Source organism: Dermacentor albipictus, chromosome 1, assembly GCF_038994185.2.
Source record: "Dermacentor albipictus isolate Rhodes 1998 colony chromosome 1, USDA_Dalb.pri_finalv2, whole genome shotgun sequence".
NCBI classification, from domain to species: domain Eukaryota; kingdom Metazoa; phylum Arthropoda; class Arachnida; order Ixodida; family Ixodidae; genus Dermacentor; species Dermacentor albipictus.
In genome coordinates this window covers 146,965,237-146,986,916 of record NC_091821.1, presented here as the reverse complement: position 1 = coordinate 146,986,916, position 21,680 = coordinate 146,965,237, and the positions used below count along the sequence as shown (strand labels likewise).

Below are 21,680 nucleotides of genomic sequence, written 5' to 3'. Positions count from 1 at the left end.
TTTTGTAAAGGTCATTACTTTATTTCAAATGCATAAAAAATAGTATCACCTCCATAAATCCTGCTTACAAATCCATTCAATGCCATAGGATGGGTATTGGTACAGTAAATGACTCCAATAGATGTGCTTGAAATGCCAAACCAGAAAACCCAGAAAGTATACATAACTGACAAAACAGGCAAAATACTGCAGGCACTAAGTTTCCATGTGGAGCTGACATCCAGAGCACAGTTGTACGATATGGGACAGTGGGAGTTCATAAAATCGACAACAAAGGCTTCACAACTATATGTAGCACACAGAAAATGTTTAAATACTCGCACAGCACTGAAATACCAGCAGCAATAAGTCAGTTATTGCACATTACTGTCATAAGAGTCTGTATCAAGTGCTCTTTGTACCATACTTCTCCCCATGTGCACTTAAAATCTACTTTGAACAAAAATGCCTTTTTTACATGCTAACAGCCTCACAATTACTCACTACATGGAAAATACACTTTAATCAAAGCTCAAAAGTGTCTTAAATACAGTCTAAAGAAAGTTCAAATACCTGAAACATGAAATTCATTTTAACAAAGGCTCACAATAACCTTAGATACAAAACTAACTAGATAAAAAGAAAAAAAAGTTCACAGATCCACTTCTTCCACTCCAAGCTCAAATATATAAAACTTGCAGGGAAATGTGCTACTTAGCTTTCTCATGCACAAAATACAGTGCAACAACTTGCATGGGGCCTATGTTGCTGACAAAACAGTCTTGACGCTTGAGCAAATTACAATATAAATATCTGAACCATTGTTCTGGAGTTAGCAGGCACAATATGTCAGTCATGGATTGGAAGACAACTGATGACATCACCATGATGACACTAGAACTACCAAACAGCAGGCTTCTAAGCTCTCAGTGTACATACAGGTAGCACTGAAGCCAGAAAAAAAAAAAAAAAAAGACTTCGCTGCATAAGCATGACTGAGCACTGACATTGGCTAGGAAAATATGGGTAATAACATTCAAAGTCCAAATGGCACTATATTTGAGATCTTGGAGGGATCAGCCATCCCCAAACAATGGAGCAAAAAACACCAATGTGAAGCAGAACACTATGGCATTGGACAACTGGTGAGCTTCTTAAAACGATCATTTCCACGCACATTTTAGTGTATAAAAATTGGTTCCCCGGCATGGCGACACCCCAAGAAGGTTGAGCATGCAGTAACCTGTAACGTAACTCAAAAACTGGCAGTGAAACGGTACCACATGGGCACACCCTGACAAAGACGCACACAAAACTGCTGGCAACACATGTGAGACTGTCTTGATGACTTTGCCATGCAGATGACATGTTTTGATTGCAAGCCTCTCCCTGTCTTGCCAAAGCTTGGCTGTTAACAAAATAGCTCACCAGGGAACCACTTGCAAAACTACATAAACACAAATGATTGAACAGGTGATACACAATGTATCTATATACATGGTTACACAAAAGGCATGGAATGAGTTATCAGCGAATGCCCAGCATTCCACAGACTTGCCAAAGCAGTATTTCTTTTTAGAAACAAACAAGCCCTGCAGAAAACCAGGAACCCTGTGGTGACAACAGGGACAGGTAGATCAACTACACATTATTTACCTCAAGCATGTGTACACCCTTGAGCCCAACTCTACACTTAAAGAAGAAACCCTAATGATACAGCTGTAACAGCCATGCAACAAAGTCAGCTGGGACAATTGAGACTAGACATGCAGGTGCATTTACACTCCGGTTACATTTCCTTGCTCTTGAAGATTGTGTGCTCTATGTCCACAGCTTGAGATCTTACACTGGTGTGCTGTCAACAAACAGCAGAAGCAGTATGGGGCAACACATAACCACTTGCAACGAACCGTTCCTATGAAAACTACTGGACAGCAGGAGGTGTGAGTAGTCCCAACAATGTGCTGTTGCCACTGGCCACCTTGTCACGTTTAGCTTCTGAAGAGGCACTGGCTTCCTTCTTCAGGCAAAATGCCCTCTCCTAGTAGGGAAAAAATATATATATATGTAATAATTCACGCTCTTAAACAGTGCATCCAACCACAGTCTCAAGAATTGGAGGTGCACGCTACCACAATGAACACTAATGAAGTGATGCAATGTATGTGGCGTTTGCTACAATAGAGAATGAGTCCACAGTTTATGCTTGCAACTTTACTACACAAATATCTGCTATAGGCCAAACGTGGATTATTGAACATATGCCTTAAGGGGATAACTTCAGCTATTTTTTTTTTCACAGAACTGATTAGTCTACATCTCTTGTCATGTTATATAAATCAATTTGTACAGGAAAAAAAAAAGCTTAAAGAAGCAAAAATCGCTATGCTAAATGTGCAATTGAAGCTGGCAGCCTAGGTACAAAACTTGTGACAATGACCTCTAAATGTTGTCACATGACTATTCTTCGTGGTGGTGAGGAAACTAAGAAATGCTTAAGAATGATTACATTGTTGTTACTCATCTTTCACAAGATGCTGTTGATTTTCATGGGTAGCATTTTTGTAGAAATCGTCCACTTAGACATGAAAGGGGAACACGCACAGCAATATTTGAAGTTATTGCCAGAGCAGCCCCTTGACTAATTCTGAATTCATACTGCAAAGTAAGCCAATAAGATAAACTTGATCTTCATTACCACTGAGTTCTGTTAAGCATTTTTGTACTGCATCTACCACACCATGCACTACCAATGCAACTCAAGAAAGAATGTAAAATACACAATATTCTTATAACTGCACGAAATATCAAGACTCATTGTTAAGAGGAAGCTTTATTTTGGGAGCTCTTATATGCATGGGAAGGGAGAAATAGTTTTTCTCAGCAACCAATGCACCAATTTTGACCAGGTTTGATGCATTTAAAAGAAAAAGTAGATCGTTTATTTGGGCCGTTTTCTTTCTTTTTTTCAAAACTGCATGAAATTTTAAAAATTGAAAGCACCTAATAATGCATTAAAAGCGGACAAACCATGTATTGTACACCACTCTGAAATGTACAACTAAATTGCGAATAGGACTGTCAGTAGGGATGGCAAGCATATTTTTTAAATGTTTTCCCTGAGCACACAGCTTTGTGGGATACACATGCACTTTATTAATGATTGTTTACCTATAGATGCTGCACAAGCAGCAAACTTATAACAGTAGACACTGACAAGCAACACACTGTTTTCAGATCACAGTGCCTTTTCAGCAACTTTGCTGTTGATGAGTGCTTAAGGAACTCTTCTGAATAAACTGGCTCAAAGCAAGTACTCATTGGTTTATGTGGCTTCTTGCGCTGTCACAAGAGCCCAGGTCTTGTGCTGTTCCATCTTTCTAGAGCTTAGAACATATTCACGAAAAGAATTTATATTTCGTAAAACTTCACACAACCTTCACTAAGTCGTACAATGAGCCAAAATCCATAGCCTTCCATAGTATGAGGTGCTGTTCATAACTTTCTGTCCATAAAGTTTCACATATTCACTAGGGTTTGTTGAGCGTAAAACAGGCAAAGGCAAATTCATGTGGCAGATGAAATAAAGTACACTAGAACCGCACTATAACAAAGTTGAACGGGAAGCCGAAATTCGTTACATCTGAAGTACACTACAAGTTTGTATGAGAAACCCTTATGCACAGCCCCATTCAATGCTGATGAGCCCTGTCTAACAAGTCCCAGCAGAATCGTCTAGTATTTGGAGAATTTCGATCTGCTTAATTGGGGGTACTGTGTGCACTACCACACTTAGCAGTAGTGACCACACACTTTGTTCAAAATCAGCCAAGATACACCAACAGCCACTGCAAGAGGCGTGCTGAAACAGAACTTGTCACTTATATGTACTAATGCCATATGCTGGCGGGGAACAATACTGCTGAAAAGATACAGAGAGCGCAGCATGATGATTTAGAGGGAACCACAGCTTTCATCATGCAAGGAAAGAGGGTGACAGAAGGCTGTGAATGTGTGGCAGGGGCATAACATGATTGCATGTCATGCAACTGCAATCGCAGAAGGCGCACTAAAAAATTGTTGAAGAACAGCTTCAAAGAAATGTCCTTTCTTGAAAGCTGTTACTGGGCCCATTCAAGGCAGATTAGTCTACTTACTTACCACAAGCTGAAGATTAACATGATGAACTTGTATTTCGTGTCCAGATTTCCCACAGGTTCCAGATGTGTCTTTTGATCCTTCTTTGATAACCATGGCAAAAGGTGCCATCCACTCAATGCAGTCAGCTAAATCAGCAGTCTTGTAGCCTGTAGAGGAGAGCTTTACAATAAATGTGTTTGGCCCACCAGTGGTTTTCAAACCGTTAAACTTCACAAACCCTTCAGTCTGCTTAAACGTTATACAACTTTGAGTTCTTGACTTTGAACAAAGACTTGTGCAGAAAGACCGTTTTCAGGCTAACATAACTGGAACCAAGAGCACGTCATGCAAGAGCAGCAGCAAGATATGCGTTTTAGGTGCTTATATGTCACTCACAGTTTAGTCTATGAACATCTCTTCAGCTTAATGCATGGTGTTTTCGGAGTTTGCAATAGTGGTGTGATGTTTATACAAACAGCTATCATTGATAGACACTACACAATAAACAATGCAAAATCACAGAAAAGATAAAGGGCAACATGCACGGTAGTGCAATGTCCTTTATCTTGACCATAGTTCGAGGAAGTGACGCAAGGGTGAAGATCGCCCACCGGACCGGGTGCACTGTTGGGTTTGGACCCAAGCCACTATGGCTTTGCAACTAGGGCCTTATTTTTATGCTGTCCATGAGAACTAAACACTACAACCACATTGCAACTCCCAATTTTGCACACTACCCCTACAATAAGGCCTACTGCAACTTTTCAGTCGACAAGGTTAACACTTTTAAATTTTATACGATACTACATTATAGCACAAGCCTAGGCACGAGAGAATATACAGTCCGCATCAAAAGTTTACAAACTAAGAAATCTGGAAAAAAAAAAGAATTTCCAAGGCATCTGTGACAATTGCCAGTAAAACCATACAATGTCATGGTATTTGCATATACATACACTAGCACCGAACTGCAGTCCAAATACCAAGCTGTGGATACTTCAGTCCACAAAATTTTAACTGTACCTTCATGCCAAACAAATACAGTTAAGGGACACTTTAAATACACAAGTGATCAATACAATAAAGTAAAACCAACATCTCGAAAATGACCTATACAAATATAAGAAAAATAAGACAACTGGAGCTTAAAGGGGCCCTGAAGCACTCTTTGCCGAAACTCACATTCTTTAAAAATGCACTTAAGGCTGCAAGATAATCAAAATCGCAGTGGCGGTGGCTTTAATTAGTGTTGTTTCGAACCTGCAGTCACGGCAGAGAGTCCGGACAAGCGGACGGTGAAGCGTTTCAGCGCCTGGATTTCAGCCATTCTTATTATATACTCTATGGGGCCCGTGGCAGTGCGATGAAGACGTTCGAATTATCAAGCATGTAAAAAAAAAAAAAGTCTTCGACTGTATCTGATTTTGGATCAGTGTTGCGAATTTGACAAGTGAGCTTTCATTTTTCTGAAACAGATTATCAGCAATTACGTAAAACTTAAGAGGGGATGCGGCCCTCGAAAACTGAAGAACCGTGAAAAAGTAGATTTTTGAAAAACAATATTTTTGGGTTGTATGTCTCACAAACTACCTGTTCTGTAATTATCAGCACCTAATTCAACTGCAAAGTAACAACAACAACAACAACAACAACAAAAAACGCTACTTTTCTGGCAACAGCAGCCAACAAAACATGTGCAAATGCCGAAATGAAGTCAAGGTTCGCGCGCTCCATTCCCGGTCCATGCGGCCTGCCCACGCCATGTTGGTGTTGTTTTGACTGAATTCTTTGTCTCTGTTCTGCCGCTTTGCAAAATGGCATAGTTGGCGCAGTTGAGGCGCTATTGGCATTTTCTCGCGATGCGAGGCGGAGCGCTGATTGGCCGGAGGAGCGCATTCAAATTACGCGGACTAAAGCGCGCCTGTCATTGACTGCTTTGCGGGCGGCAGCAGCTGCTCCCTTTGATGCCGCGCCCGCAGTGCTTGCGTCAACGTTGTCCCCTTGCTCCGTCCGCCTCAAGAGACGTCTGCTTGCGAGCTGCGCTATTTTTTAGATTATTTTCTCAGCTTTATTTCCTCGCTAGTTCTTTGTTGCAAGCGATGCCAGCAATGAAGCCCAAGACAGTGCAGATGTTCAGTGCGCAGAAGCGCAATATGCAACTTGAATGAACATCGAACTTCTGACCTTCCGCAGTGAGTGCTGACTGCGGAGGCGCTTGCAGCAGCGGAACTGTGCTGTCGGCTGTCGTCAGTCGAGAACCCGACACGAGTGTGCCTGGACCCGCAAGAACCTGCAGTCCCCACTCTCGCACCACCCATTAAGGAACATTAAACTTGCCGCCCACTGCGCAGTTATTTCTTTTTTCAGCGTAAAGGATGGCAGCCCTCTTGAACACTGCTGTGAACGAGCGCCGAATGTTTAGTGGACTCGGCACACTCATGACGACTGAGGAAGCACGGAAGTAGCACTTGGCCAGCAGTCAAATCGAATACATGAAACTAAAGAGCTACAGGAAAAGAGAAACATGTAAGCAGTGTCTGCTCTTCCATGAACTATTGATACTCCCCGCAAGCGCCGCTGTTCTGAGGGTGCCGCCGCAAATGGAACAGCAGCACTTCTATGAACTATCGACCCCCCCCATGAGTGCTGTGTGTGCTGTAAAACTCTCAAAAATGTTGAAAATCCTTCCAAGAAAGCTAACAAACGCACAGGATGGCGGAAAGCTACGGGTGGGGCCGTAGAGCAAAAATAAAATTGTACCTACATTGTAGCTCCCGTGATATCTCGTTGGTCTTGCTTTTTTTGTGGTACCATGTTTTGGTTTCTGTTGTAAGTTAAAATGTTAAAATGTAGTAGGTAAACTTACAATCGTGTAAATACAGTACTGTTCTCGATCGCACGTGCCTCGCACCTTTCCTTATTCACATGGGATCCAGCAGCCGGAAAACATATACGATCGCAGTCTGTAGCAGGGAATGGTGGCACATTTTGGTTATTGCCTATTTAAAATGTGCGCTATGCTTGTGACAGCACCACATTCTGTGAAACCGTAAATATGCTTATCGCAATAGAAACGGCGGTAATAGCAGTGAATGCCACATGCGACGACCCCGGAGAAAATTTGCTGGTACCAAAATGAGAAACTGAGTACCCGCCGGTGTTTCCACAAGAGATTGGCGGGCAAATATTGCGGTGAAGCTGCCCCAGCAGGCACCTATATACTGTTCACAATCGCGCATTTTCTTGTTTACATGGGATCTAGCAGCCGGAAAACGTATCATACAATCGTAGTTTGGAGATTTACTGAATGTTGGTGCCAAAAATCTTGATTTACGAGAACGTATGAACTGGTAAAAAATAAGTATAACTCTACTGGGTCATTTTTTGTGTTCTCGACTGCAAGCGCTGGTGCAGTGAAAGTGTAACAGGAACATAACAAGGTTCTACTACATTTTACGAGTTATCAAAAGTTCCCCATAGTTTGGTTGTTATATTAGCAAATACAGTACTGTTTATGCAGCCTGCTTTAATGTTGTGGATTGTATGTTTCATGCTCCCTGCATTTGCGTCAGCCCCTGCAGGTGCTACTGTATGCAGAAACATTTGAACTTATTGCATGATAATGAAGGAAGCTCACCAGAAACAGCTGATGCCAGGGTTGGAGACATCATGTGATGAATTGCTGAAGCAGCAACAGCACTGTATGCAAATTGTAGGCAGTCTACGTCCAGCATGCATAGATCCACCAACTGAAACAACAGAATACACGTTAAACAATGTAAACTGTGGTTATGCCTAAGGAAATCCAGGAAGCAGCATTCACACATTCATACATAAATCAACTGACACTGACCCTAAATTTTTGGGTTTTACATGACAAAATCACAATGTGATTTATGAGGCATGTCATAGTGTGTGACTGCGGATACATTTTGTCCACCGATATTCTTTTAACGTACACCTAAATCCAAGTCCACAATGATTTTTGCATTTCGCCTTCAACGAAATGTGGCCACCATGGCCAAGATCGAACTTGCAACCTCTAGCACAGCTAGAGTGTGAACTGCCACTCACTCACAGCTTCAGAATTTAAATTAATTAAATTGTGGGGTTTAGTGTCCCAAAACTGCACAGTGTGTTATGAGGGAGGCATTAATGAAGGGCCCCGGGTTAACTTTGACTACCTGGGTTTTTTTAAAACATAGCTTCAGAATAACAGGAGCCCTCATGAACGTCGATTTATTTCTACAAGGTGCATTCAAAGTTGCCATTTCAATACTTTTGAAAGGATTGGCAGGGGCCACATTAACTGGATTAGTGAACTTGCATTATTTAACCACTCTACTAAACAACAAGTGTATATATGCAAGGAGAACTAACTCTAAATTTTAATGCCCAAAATTACTAATATTATACAGTCGAACCCACTTATACCGATACCGGTTTTAACAATGAAAAGTCACTGCACCATCACCTTTTGTATGTTTTTTATGGAGAAATAGCCCCCTTACTACAATGGAGAATTTTAGTGTGTCCGGTGTTCCAGCAAGTGCAGGCAGTTTGCTGATTGAGTGTGGGCGTATACGTGAGCGGCCAGATTGATGGTGCCTGCTGGTGGCGCAAAGCTCCACCACACAAACACAAAGCTAATTACTATATTCTGTTTAGCTGCTGGCATAAATTTTCGACAGCGGCATAATCGCGTTTACAATTATGCCGCTGCCGAAAATTTGCACCAGCAGCAAACCAGGATATAGTGGGTCACCGAAATTTTAGCTCTGTGTTTGGTTGAACTCTATGCCACCAGGCGGCTGCACTGCTCTGGCTGCTCACGTTTACGCCCCCGCAAATCCCCCAATCTACCTAAACCGTCCCCACGTGCCAGAATATAGCGGACAGGTTAAATGTCTGTATTGTCCCCATGCTGCATTAATTGCTTATAACAATGAAGTCTGGGTGCTGGGTGTCCGTGCCAAAAGGTAATGGAATGCGTAATCCTTGAAAAGAAAAAAAAAGCGAGCTGCTGCACGATCGCCCGCCAACCCAACTGCCCCCATGCACTTCTCTGCCCTCCTCTTCCTACCCCTCCAAAACACGAATGGACCGCCCCAACTGCGCTGACAACGCCTTGCTCATTGGGCCCTCATTCTGCGCAATTAGATAACGGATTAAGTTTCTCGTGCTTGCCTGTGTTCGTTGCATTGAAGTTGTTCATGGCCACGTGGTTTCTCAGCCTTGTTTGACTCGCTGCCGAAACGGAACATGGCTGAACTGCCCGCTGATCATCGGCAATGCATGACATTGCCGGTAAAAAGAAAGCGCACTGCAGTAGATTTGGAAACGAAGTGCCTCTAACCGATCGTCGCGAACATGCTTGCATTGGATAGTGACAGTGACGGCCACGAAAGCAGTGCTGACGCGGTAGGGCAGGCTGCCTCAACATTATCCCCGCGGGAGGTCCTGCAGATGATTCAAGCTGAGATGCTGCTGCGGTAACCTTCCCACATTTTTTAAAAGGTGCCTATTCGGGCCACCAAAGCGATGCCTCGGCGGAGTTCGCATGTCACTTGTCGCCCGTGACCGCTGTTTGCAGTTGTTATAGCAGTGCCATTCTTGAGTGCCGAAAGCCGCGGCTCGTTCACAATACGCGATTCGCAGCGCACAGGAAGCAGAGTTAAATAGTTAAACGCAATCTGAAGCCAGATAGTAGAAAGTGGTGGGGAGGAGAACTGGCCTCCCTGCCATTATAGTTTTCTCGAAACAGCTATGCTGTTGATTTCTTTTTTCATGCAACCCAGTTATAACAATTATAAGTTATAATAATAGAATTTTCGTGGTACTTGAATATTGTTATAAGTGGGTTCGGCTGTAGTTAAAATTTAAAAATGAGGAATGCCCTTGACGACTATTTTTAGCTTTGTACTACATATACAACTAATAATGCCAGCCATTAAATAGATTTTGCAGATATTTTCTTAACTATGCTTTTTTTAATAAACAGATACAACCAGGGTTGCCAACTCTTGAGTGAATGAAGTCAGGAGAAGGGGGAAAGGTGGGGAGGGGGGGCGACCTGACGACTACAGGAGCCGCCAGCCTGTACGAGCGAGCAAGGAACTTAAAGGGAAGCTGAAGAGTCTGTCGAATTCAATAAGACGCTCATATACGGATGCGGGAACCTTATAAACCATGTAGGTCAAATTTGGGTTTTTTTTTTCAAATAGGAGCGACGTAATCGTCGGTTGAAATTGCGCTGTAGCTCCGCCCCCCGTCGAATGCCGCGCGCTGCTGCTGACGCTGACGATGCGAGCGGAGACCGGAAACCGCGGTGTTGTAACGTCAACTTTAGTGTTTTGCTCCTTCGCAGCCTGCGCGACCGTGCCTGACCGTGCTTGTTTCTGCGTGCGTGCCGTCGTAATCTGCTTCGATCGACCCTGCATTTCTTTGTTGGTGCGTCTGTGTGTATGTAGAGTGGTGGTCAACGTGCGCAGCATCAACTGATGTGGTGGGCCGATCATGCCGTCTTTCTGTGCAGCCTACGGTTGCACGAACACCAGCGGCCGCGACGATGTTGTCTTCCATTGCTTCCCACATGACAACACGCTTTTAAGGAAGTGGGAGGCTGCTGTAAAGCGAAAGAATTTCACGCCCTCAAGAACAACACTGCTGTGCTCCAACCACTTCCGTGACGGCGATTATCACCAGAATTTCCACTAGCAGGCTTTCTAAACGCAGCGCGAAAAGATCGGAGCAACGAAAACAAAGACGGCATGAGTGCGGACTGACTGATGATAACTGGCGTTGGAAGGCCTTATGAATACACGAACTCGCCCAAACCTGGATTTTGATTTACTGCGAGCTCCTTCATGTTAGCACGCTGAACGGAAGGTGCATGTTTATTTCCCGCCCTCGACGCAGGTTTCGTCGCAAAGCGCCGCGAATTTTCTATTTGCACGTGTGTTGTAAAACAGCCTGCACGCAGCTACCATAACGCAGTGCTAATGTAGAGTTTGCATGTGCTGGAAAGCCGGCTCACGCCAGGACGCTACGCTCCCCCCGTCTCTCGCGCACAGCGAGAAACCGACCGTCTCACGTAGCCGACGGAATTCGCCGCCTTTACGACTTCGGTTAGGAGTAGTGTGCGGATGGCACACAGATGAAGGTCACTACACGTACTGCATGAACCGGGAAGCTTTTCACGTGTTTGAACCGTCTTTGTAGGTTGCCGACAGCTTTGGACAGCGCACAAATGCCGACGATCGCATCCCCGCTTACGTTCCACGAGGAGGCATGCAGGAACACAACACTGCAGTTGCTTGACCGGAAACGAGCTCACTAGATCGGCGAAAGATCGGCGAGATCACTAGATCGCTTTGCAAAAAACATGCTCACCAAAGAGCATTTCCAACACGAGGAGATCCCAAGACTTTCGTTCGCTTTCGCTTTCGTTCTCGTCGAAAGCACTGCTCGCACCAGCATCGTTTGCTTCTTCGAGAGGCCGGCTCTTTGCAATCGGCTCGTACATGTAGGGAGCAACGCCGAACTCTTCAGAAAAACGTAGTCTATCTAAATTTTCTATTACCTCTTAATTTTCCATTACGGCACCAAACTACCTGGCACCGCGCTTCATGTGGAGCGGCAGCGGTCGGTCGCTAAAGTTGACGTCACGGGTCGCCCGACCAATCACAGGCGGAAACGAGACGCGCGAGCTGGGCGTGTCCGCTGCTGCACTTTTCGTCGAAATAAAATATATTTGCGCTTTCTTTCGCTCAATTTCGATACGATATTCGAATTCGGAGGGTCGAAAACCATTATTTACACATGTTCACTCATTTTTTCTGGAAAACCTTTCAGCTTCCCTTTAAAGAAATTTGTTTAGTTCTATCGTGTCACGATTTACATGACATCAAAGGTGCAGCATAGCTGCCCGACTAACACGGCTACCAATATGAATGTATGTGCTGTGAACAGTTAGTGTCTGCAACAGAACTAGAACAACAAAACGACCTTTATGTTTATGACAATGCAGCAGAACATAAAAAAAAGAAGAATGTGCAAATGGTAATCTGGTCCATTGATTGTTATCCACTATAAAAAAAAAGCAAAAGTCGAAACATTTGCCTGTCCTGACTTACGGGACATATTTATAATCAGGACTGACCTACTAAATTCGGGACGGCTGGTAATCCATGATGAAACCAATGAAACTGCCAATAAGCAACCGTGAATCAAAACTTGCAAAGATCAATATAAATCGTAACCCAACTAGCCCAGCTTCAAATATTGTTGCTCTTGAAAGCTGTCTTTCTTCAGATGTATACAGCTACACTAATGCAAATTTTTGTAGCTTCTGTAGGTCTCATTTACAAAAATTTCTGACAGGCTGAGTTCACACACAAGTAAAATGTTTAAAGATATTACACACCTTTGCAACTTCTACAAAAGAGCAAGCGGAAAATCCTGGGTGTAAGAAGTTCATATCTTCTTTATCCCTCTTCTCCTTTTTTGCAGCAATCTGAAGGTAGGTGTTAAGCCACCCATTAACAGTTACTGGAGTCAGGTCCCAATTGAGAGCCTGCACAGAAGACAAAAACTATTTAGTTTCAGCATTCAGTTACACTGAAGCAAAGGAAAATAATCATGAGCCATTCTACTCTGTGAAGGTGAATGACCAGCGAAGCTGTTTAGCACAAGACATAAAGGTGACACAGAATTTGACACATAGAGACACAGAATTTTGAACAAAGGTACGAACACATTTATTGTCTTGATGGGTGGTCATCATGATGAAAAGCATGCACACACATTTATTGTCTTGATCGGTGGGTCATCATTTTTTGGTTGCGATCATGGCCTTGTGGTGGCTATGGTACAGATTGATCAGCTCGAGTACAACATTGGACACATTGTCAGAGTCAAATCTATGCCCGACTAATGGCTTGAGCTCAATGAAATGCACCGCTCGGCAGCTGCTGGTTTTATTATTCTGCTTCAGCTTGGATGACTACCGCTATGTTGGGGAGCCGGAAGAAACCTGGCCACGCACGTGATTAGAGCGCTGCTGCCCCGAGGAGTTGGCGGAAAGGAGACGTGCATGACATTTCGACAGGACAGCCCAGCAGCACAAAGCAAACATGCGCAATGTATCTGCCACCCTGGGAGAGTGGAAGGAAACTAGGCACACACAAGCTTAGAACGACGACAAAGAGCTGGCGCTGAGTTTTTGCTCATGCACATAAAAATTTCCCGGCAGGCTAGCCATGAACAGCTGCTCTGTAAAAATGAAGCACCCATAATATTCAGTGACACAATGTTTGTCTTGATTCAGTAAAGCTGAAGGCGTTAGAAAGACCTTGCGACACAAGTATGTATTTTTTATTCCCTCAGCGTGACCATGCCTAAACTGCCATGAGAGCACTGACACCAAAGTATTTAGTATTTTAATCTGGCCAGAAATACATACTTCTGGCCAACCACAACAGCATACAGCGGTGGTAGAAGATATGATGAGATGTGCAGTTTATTGTGAGTGGTAACGTTTACCTATGTCAATTACTCACAGGGGACCCTGATAATGAGAAGGAAATTTATAGAAGAATTAAGATGTGTTGGAGCACATACGGCAGACATTATCAGATCCTGACTGGAAGCTTACCATTATCACTAAAAAGAAAGGTGTAGAATCAGTGCACTCTACCAGTGCTAACATATGAGGCAGAAACTTAGAGACTGACCAAGAAGCTCGAAAACAAGTTAAGGGCCGCACAAAGAGAGATGGAACTAAGAATGATAGGCGTAACATTAAGAGACAGGAAGAGAGGATAGCCGATATTCTAACTGACACTAAGAGAAAGAAATGGAGCTGACCAGGTCGCGTAATGCGTAGGTTAGATAACCGGTAGACCATTAGGGTTACAGAATGGGTGCCAAGAGAAGGGAAATGCAGTCGAGGACGGCAGAAAACTAGGTGGGGTGATGAAATTAGGAAATTCACAGGCGCAAGTTGGCGCAGGACAGGGGTAATTTGAGATCGCAGGAAGAGGCCTTTGTCCTGCAGCGGACATAAAATATGCTGATGATGATGATGGTTGGGCAAGCATTGTGCACATCTTTTTCTTGTGCTCTCACAAATGAAAAAATGTCATACAATAAAATTTAGCAGCCTTCTCACCTAGGAAGCAAGCACAAAAATAACACTGAAATATCCAAAGAGTAATTGTAACTTGACCGTTTCAAATTACGTCTTGTGTTTACTAGTTGAACGTCTCCTGTTGCTCTATATGTATATTAAAAAAAAAAAAAAAACCTGCCCAACCCTAGCCAACCTTTTTTTGCTATGAACTAAAGGTGACGCAACGCAGCTTGGTTTTAGTCAGCTGGTCACCCTCTCTTCATCAGAATAAGTCAAGTAAAAATCAAGATCAACAAATCCTCAGCTCTTGGCTGACCCACATAGTTTCCTACAATAACTAGAGGCCTTTGGCATTGCAATCGTTCAGCCACCATGGGAATGATAGTTAGTAAATGGCTTTGTCTGATCTTCGTACTTGTGACTTCAAACATTGGTTTGACGCAAAATTCGTAAAATAAGGCCAAATTTTTATACATTACAAAAAAAATATGTGAAAGTTGGCAGGCATGCAGTCATGAAATAAGTCAAAACAGACCCATAACCACTGCAAAGCAATATGCATGAACATTTGTAGAAAAGGCCATAAAAAAAATGAGAACAGCACTTGCCACAAGAATTGACAGCTCCTTATCAAGAATTTCACTCTCTTGGCAAGCACCATCAGTCACATAGGCAAACTCTGCCAGCTTGGGTGGATAAATTTCCTGAAAAGAAATTCAGAAGACCAGTCAGAGACAGGAGGTTTACTTCAAATAAAACACATTGTAGTTTGATTATTTTAATACTTGTGCTACACAGGCAAATATAATGCCATTAAATGTGGCAGCTTAACTCTGTGCCACACACTACGAAAGGGGGGCAAATTATGAATATTCAGGAAGGCCAGGTGGGCTATGCCCAAAAGCTCCACAATCGGCATGCTGCCCATGGTCCACTGCTCACTGATGCTAAAGATGTTTTAATGCAATTTTGTGCTGTGGCAGTTGTGTGCAAAGATTCCCATGAGCTCTACCAACAGATGCCTTTGTATGGTCAGTTTCAAACACAGTACTGGCTTTCAAGATTTTTGTTTCTTAAAACTAGGCCCTGGTCAACATGAAGTGCTGAAATGTTTATAGAAAAAACTAAATGTGCCCAAAAATACTAAGTGATACCTGCCATGCAAGGACCAATTACTAATCTACTGCAGCAGATACGTCAAACAATTTGCATACATACTCGCTGAAGACTTCAGACGAGCATATCCATTGCATTTATCTACACTGTTCTAGTCTATGCAACCTAAATCAAGCCCCACAGTTTCAGCGTTGCTTTAGCCTATGTGCCCCAAGTCACATTAACACTTTTGCTCTGCCTATCTAGTTAGTATATCCAGCACTAGATATTGCAGGTTGGTCAAACAATAACTGTCATTTAATTTGTACATTGCACATATTATGCGGAAGCACAGAAATGACAAACAAAGCTAATGTCAAACTAACAGGAGTGCATATATTCGCATGTTGCATGTGTGTGCCTGGTAAGGAAAGTGTTGCTGCGACTGTGTGATTGCCAATGTCAGTCACTCACAGAACAGTCATCTATGGCACAAAACAGAATATTCAGTGGAGCACAAACCTCTTTATGCTGACAAGCTGCTGTCTATTTGATATCTTAATGCCTAATAGACAATAAAAGTATGGGTACTTTTAACAGTTTCAAAATATGAAAGCAGTTGTAAAGCACCATAAACTAGCAGAAAAACACTAAAGCAGGCTTGACTGGTAGATTACGCACTTGGAACACTTGGCATCATTAAAAGATTGCAGCGTATTATAGAGGGAAACAAGAAAACTGAACCACAGTGAAATTGACACTTGCAAAGCAACATTTTTTTTAACAAAAGTGCAAAAATTTGCACAGTTATAAAAAAACTGACTATCAACCTGTCACAATCGCAAACGTCACAGGGACCTTCTGAATATGACTTTGAACCTTGTGTTTCATATGAAATGTTTCTTTGTATCCCTTTTATATTTTCCTTTAGTGTAACAGTCTACACGTAAATAAACCTTAAGTTCAAACACATTGCATGTCACCCAAACAACAAAACACAGGAGTCTCGCATAAAACAAAGAGCCTGAAATAAAGCAAGACATGGAGGACTTAACCAACACTTCACTCGCGTGCAGTCAAAATGGAATTGGTCATGGTTTCACATCTAGAAGGAAAACTTTAGCTTGGCAGCTCCCACGCAAATACATGGGAATGGAAAAAAATTTTTTTTTTCAGCAACCACTACATCAATTTTGAATAGGTTTGACACACTTAAAAGTATATTGCACTGCGCTGTAGCCCTCGCAGTGCAGGGCACTGAAGAAGGAAAGGGAGCACAGCGGAGGCTGTTTGATTTCCAATAACTCCGCTTCTGCTGAATGCACTGAAGTACTTCTTGCGGTAAAGTATTTCTAAAACAGCCTATTTTCACTTCAAATGCCTTTCTATACTTCAATAAAAGGTGGTTCAGGGCCCCTTCAAGGCTGTCATTTTTTTTTTAATTGTTGAAAATTGGAAGAAAAAAAAATTTAAGTGTCATATTTGTGCTAATTCAAGTGCCACTCGGCAATAAAAATGCTATCCCATTTAGGGAAGCTACGCCTAATATTTCATCTAAAGCAGACAAATTTTATTCTTCACACAGCTCTCAAATACACCACTAATTTGTTAGTAGGACTATTGCAATACCCTCATAAGCCTAAAGATTTCATGTAATCTGTTAATTAAAAAAAATCACATTAGACCGCTTGAGATGATCTTACAGATGCAGTTTACAGAACTGCGATATCTGTTTCTGGCACAAAGTTATGGATTCATAAACTTCACGCTATCTTTTTCAAACTTGATAATTTCTGTGAAATATATGAGGTTCTAAATTAAAATTATACTTCCAGAGTTGCTAGAATTTGCCTTTTTCTCTCAACTGCAACAAATTTTATTCAAACTCGTCCAGCAGTTGTCTCAGGTTACTTAAAATTAAATTATGGGGTTTTACGTGCCAAAACCACTTTCTGATTATGAGGCACGCCGTAGTGGAGGACTCCGGAAATTTCGACTACCTGGGGTTCTTTAACGTGCACCTAAATCTAAGTACAGGGGTGTTTTCGCATTTCGCCACCATCGAAATGCGGCCGCCGTGGCCGGGATTCGATCCCGCGACCTCGTGCTCAGCAGCCTAACACCATAGCCACTGAGCAACCACGGCGGGTCAGGTTATTTAAACCCACAATCTAATGTGTTGCCTTAACCATTGTGGCAGGTGTCAAAGTAAAGCAGCTAAACAATGCACATGATTATGCATCAAGTTCCATTATGCAAGCACTTCTTATAGACAAGACAGTACCTCCATTTTGGCCGCAAGAAATAGGGCTGTGATGCCTAGTAGTTGAAGCTGATTCTTTGGAAGGTTGGAAGACTTGGCCAGGTAGCGATCAAGGATGTCTTGGGCCAAGTAGTAGGTGTCTCTGTGCAACCTGTAAACTTCACAGACCTGAAACATAGGTCAGATATGGCCACCTTTATGTTTGCACGGTTCAGCATTATGTACATTTGCAAGCGAAAGTTTGAAGAGCATCAGCCGAAAATTAAAGGTTCTCGCAGCACAGATCCACAATATGGAATTGCTTCAATACACTGCATTAGTTATGTGTGCACGTGTAGACTGTACACTTGATTTCCGCAGGCCTGCCCAAACTGAAGCACGATTGGGCTTCAAACTGTTGCTCGCAAGTTTACAAAGGAAAAGGGGGGGGAGATAAAAAAAAGTGAGACAAAAAGAGAAGCTAATTATATGGAGACGCTCCACAAGATTAAAATGTATCTATCTTCAAAAGCCTTCCACTACCACAGAGTTTTCATCATGACACCCTGTACAGATACAACTAAAGACAAGCTCACTTAATATTAAGAGAGCTTTATGACTCGATATTACAGCTAGGCTGTAGGAAAGGCAGTAGGGCTATGACACCCTGTACAGATACCACTAAAGACAAGCTCACTTAATATTAAGAGAGCTTTATGACTCAATGTTACGGCTAGGCTGTAGGAAAGGCAGTAGGGCTAGAGTAATTCTGGCTTTTGCGTTTCACTTCCACCCTGCTGTCATGGCAGGGTCTCGAACCAGGATTTTTGTTCAGAAGCATAATGCCATAGCCATTGTGGCCTATATATATCTTATGGAGATGCCACCAAAGGAGCCTCGTCGGCTTGTTTCTAGCTAAAAATAGTGCCACAAGATGGATGGCAGTGTTCCATTGGCTAGTCGTTTGTTGTTGGCTTCTGTTTGCTCCTCGTTTGTAATGCTAAAGGCATATCAGAAAAGGTGCTGGTATGGCAACAACAGAAACGGAGGGGATAACAATCATTCATGGTAGAGTTGAGAATGACTGTCAGCTGTTGATCTTAGCTGACAAGTTCACCGTAAACATGACTATATATGTTACACACACACACGCACGCAAAGTAATGTGCCTGTTTGATTTCATTCATAAGCAGTACACAAAATAAACTAAATCGCACCTCAATCAGCCAGTCAAGAAGAATTGCACGCATCCGTGGCTGCAAAGCAGGATGCCGCTCAAGCACAGATGCGCTGTGGACATATATTAGGTCTTTGCGAACCATCTGACTCCATACGTTCTCCTGGTCAGCCCAAGAAAACTGAGGAAGTGGAGAATTGCGGCATGCCCGTGGTTCAGGTGTTGGGAGGCCATGAATGCCTCGAAATTGACTATAGCTTTTTGGTGTGCCTCCGCTGCTGAAGCACGATGTGCTGCTGTTATTTGGGCTCCCAAAGCAAGTCTCCATGGTTGGTGCTTCTTCAAAGCTTTCACTGACATCTGATGCGGGTGTTTCCTGCAACGTTAAAAGCATTAGCTACTTGAGAAACATGTTGCACAGATGCTGCAACTCCCTTACAGAAAAATAGCAAGCTGAGAAACTAAGGTTCAGGCTACATTCTAAACAATTTCTAATTTTGCAAACTAGAAATTTAACACACACCACACGATTACAAACGTCTCGTTTCTGCGTATGCTTGACGGTCATGAACTGCATGCGAGGCTTCAGCGGTGCCGAATTTTAGTGCCTGACCGCCGTCAAAATGATAGCACTAAGCAAAACATGCAATTACAACTGTAGTTCAACAATGCGATAAAAATCGACGAAACTTTCGTGTAATCACTAGCGGAGCGAAGTGCAGTGACGCATCTCGCACATACCGGTGATGTGGCCATCAGTACCATCGCTATATGGGCTTAGCGACTAGCGTATATTTATTGCGCTATTTATTGCAGCCCATATCACCTTTAGCAAGTGCAGGAAACCTAACATGCAAGTCAATTAACGGCAGCAAGGCATAAACGCGAATAATCGCACGGAATGCCCAGTGGTCATGACGCCACACAAAGGACACCTTCGAGCGTGCAAAGAATCGGTCGAGTTCAATTTACATAAAACGAATACTGAAAAAACGTCAACATGCTTCAAACAGTTCAAAATTTGCTAGAGAGAACTAGGCAGGGCAGGTGACAAACGGGGGAAAATTAACGACAAACCTTGACGAAAGGCTTGGGGGCCTATTGTAATGCCGGTGAAATATGGTAGGGCGACAACGCCGATTTTAAGCACAAATTTGAACAGCATATCAGCAACAAAAATAGCATTAACTGTACTTTCTTAAAACTTAATCTCAAGTAAAGCGCTTACTACATCACATACAAAAATGTGCCGAACATCAAGGTCCGTTGAGCGCCAAAATGTAGCACCGCCCCGCAATTTTTTTCCCACGCGAAGTAGGCCTTAAGTGGACAAAGTGGAGTAAAATTTGCTAACCTCGGCAGTGACCGGTGCTCGTCGTCTCTTCCGAAGCATAACGTGATCAACAGACCCGCGAGACCGCTTCGATCGGGTAGCTTTTGTGCTGAAAAGGTGCATTGCAGGGTAAGAAAAGGAAGCCCAGGAAGCCAGTTGCCGCCAAACCCACCCGTGCATACGGCAGTCATTACCGCTTTCCTCGCTCAAAAAAACGAGAAGACTTTAACAGTTTTCCAATACTTACTATCTTTTAGACATGTCTCCAGGGGTAGCTTGGTCAGTATTCCATCCGGAAAAGCTGCGAGGGCGGGAAAAGCCGGGTAAGTGGTAGCTTGCCGCCAAGATTTTGGCGCGGTTACGCGCGGCCAGTCAGCACTCAATGTAATCGCGCCAAATCGAACAGCCAAAATCAGGCCCAATGCAAAGACTAGATGACGATAAATTTAGCCCACTATTCTCCGGAAACAAAACACGTCGCTCGTGCGCAATGAATACCGGCGGACACCGGTGAATACCATAATACGCATGCCGCTGCTGAAGCCGGGTACGCGGGAAAGCCTGTGTGTCTCGCAAAACAATATTCCCCGCGTAAATACAAATGTTCGTTGAACAGGAGAAGCAGAACACAACGCTTACGATTTCGGTGGAGTGAGAAGCCGCCAAGTAAGCCTCCACGAGTCTAGCTGAAGCGAAGCAGAAAGGCGGGCATCCCCCAGGTAGGTAAACGATCTCTGCTGGGAGCAAGTAGCACGGTGCACTGCCGGGTTTCCCTCTGCCGCCAATCGCGCGCAGCCCAAAAGCGCGCCGGCGGAACAGCTGAGTGGGAAGGGGGTGACTCCCTTCTCTCCCGAAACCTCTCTCGGCTCCTCTGATTGTCTCCGTGCTCTCCCTTTCTCGCTCTTTCCGGAATGCTGCGGTTGCCGGACTAGGCCGCTCTCCCACGAAGTAGCTCGGCTTCTCTGCCCAAAATTTCTTGCTAACCGGAAAACTTTCGCAAACCGCTCACCCGGGTTTGTTACTGTGACTTCAGTTATTACTGGTTCACTGAGGAGTCCTAAATTTTCAATTTAGATGGTGCGTAATAATCTGTAATGTCTCATGGCACTTCCTACGTAATGCGAGCCGCAAGGTTATAGCGCTGGTCGTTCCTCAGGGGCTTTGGCGTCGCGCTGCTAAGCGCGAGGCCGCGGGATCAAATTCGGGCCGCGGAGGCCACATCTGCGAAATGTGAAAACACCCCCGCATTGGGCGCGCGTTTAATAACCGTAGTTGGTCAAAATTAATCCGGATTCCCGCCCCACTCCGCCCCCCAATCCGCGTGGCTCATAATCAAATCGTGGTTTCGGAACATAAAAGTCCAGAATTTATGTTCTTATTTAATTATTATTTTTTTAAAGATTGATGGCCGTAAACTCTCTAAACTCTGGGAAAGTTCCACAAGGACAACTCTGGACGAGCGTATTCGACTGCACCGAGCGTGGCTAGGAATATCCTCTCCGAAAATTTGCGGGTCCCATCTGTCGCATTCAGTAAAAAGCGAGAAAGAGGAGCAGCACCAGAGTTATTGTGTGCTCAGTTA

At 43.5% G+C, this 21,680-nt stretch overlaps 1 protein-coding gene across 1 annotated transcript; it reads right to left on the bottom strand.

The window, feature by feature from the left end:
* Positions 1 to 20,221, bottom strand: CycE (cyclin E). The gene is made up of 8 exons (XM_065443111.1): positions 20,120 to 20,221; positions 18,806 to 19,141; positions 17,631 to 17,777; positions 14,860 to 14,955; positions 12,545 to 12,694; positions 7,757 to 7,868; positions 4,141 to 4,286; positions 1 to 2,020 (listed from the first exon to the last, which is right to left on the bottom strand). The coding sequence occupies exons 1-8, from the start codon at positions 20,219 to 20,221 to the stop codon at positions 1,904 to 1,906; spliced, it is 1,206 nt and encodes a 401-aa protein (XP_065299183.1). The 3' UTR covers positions 1 to 1,903.
* Between the last annotated feature and the right edge of the window lie 1,459 nt (positions 20,222 to 21,680).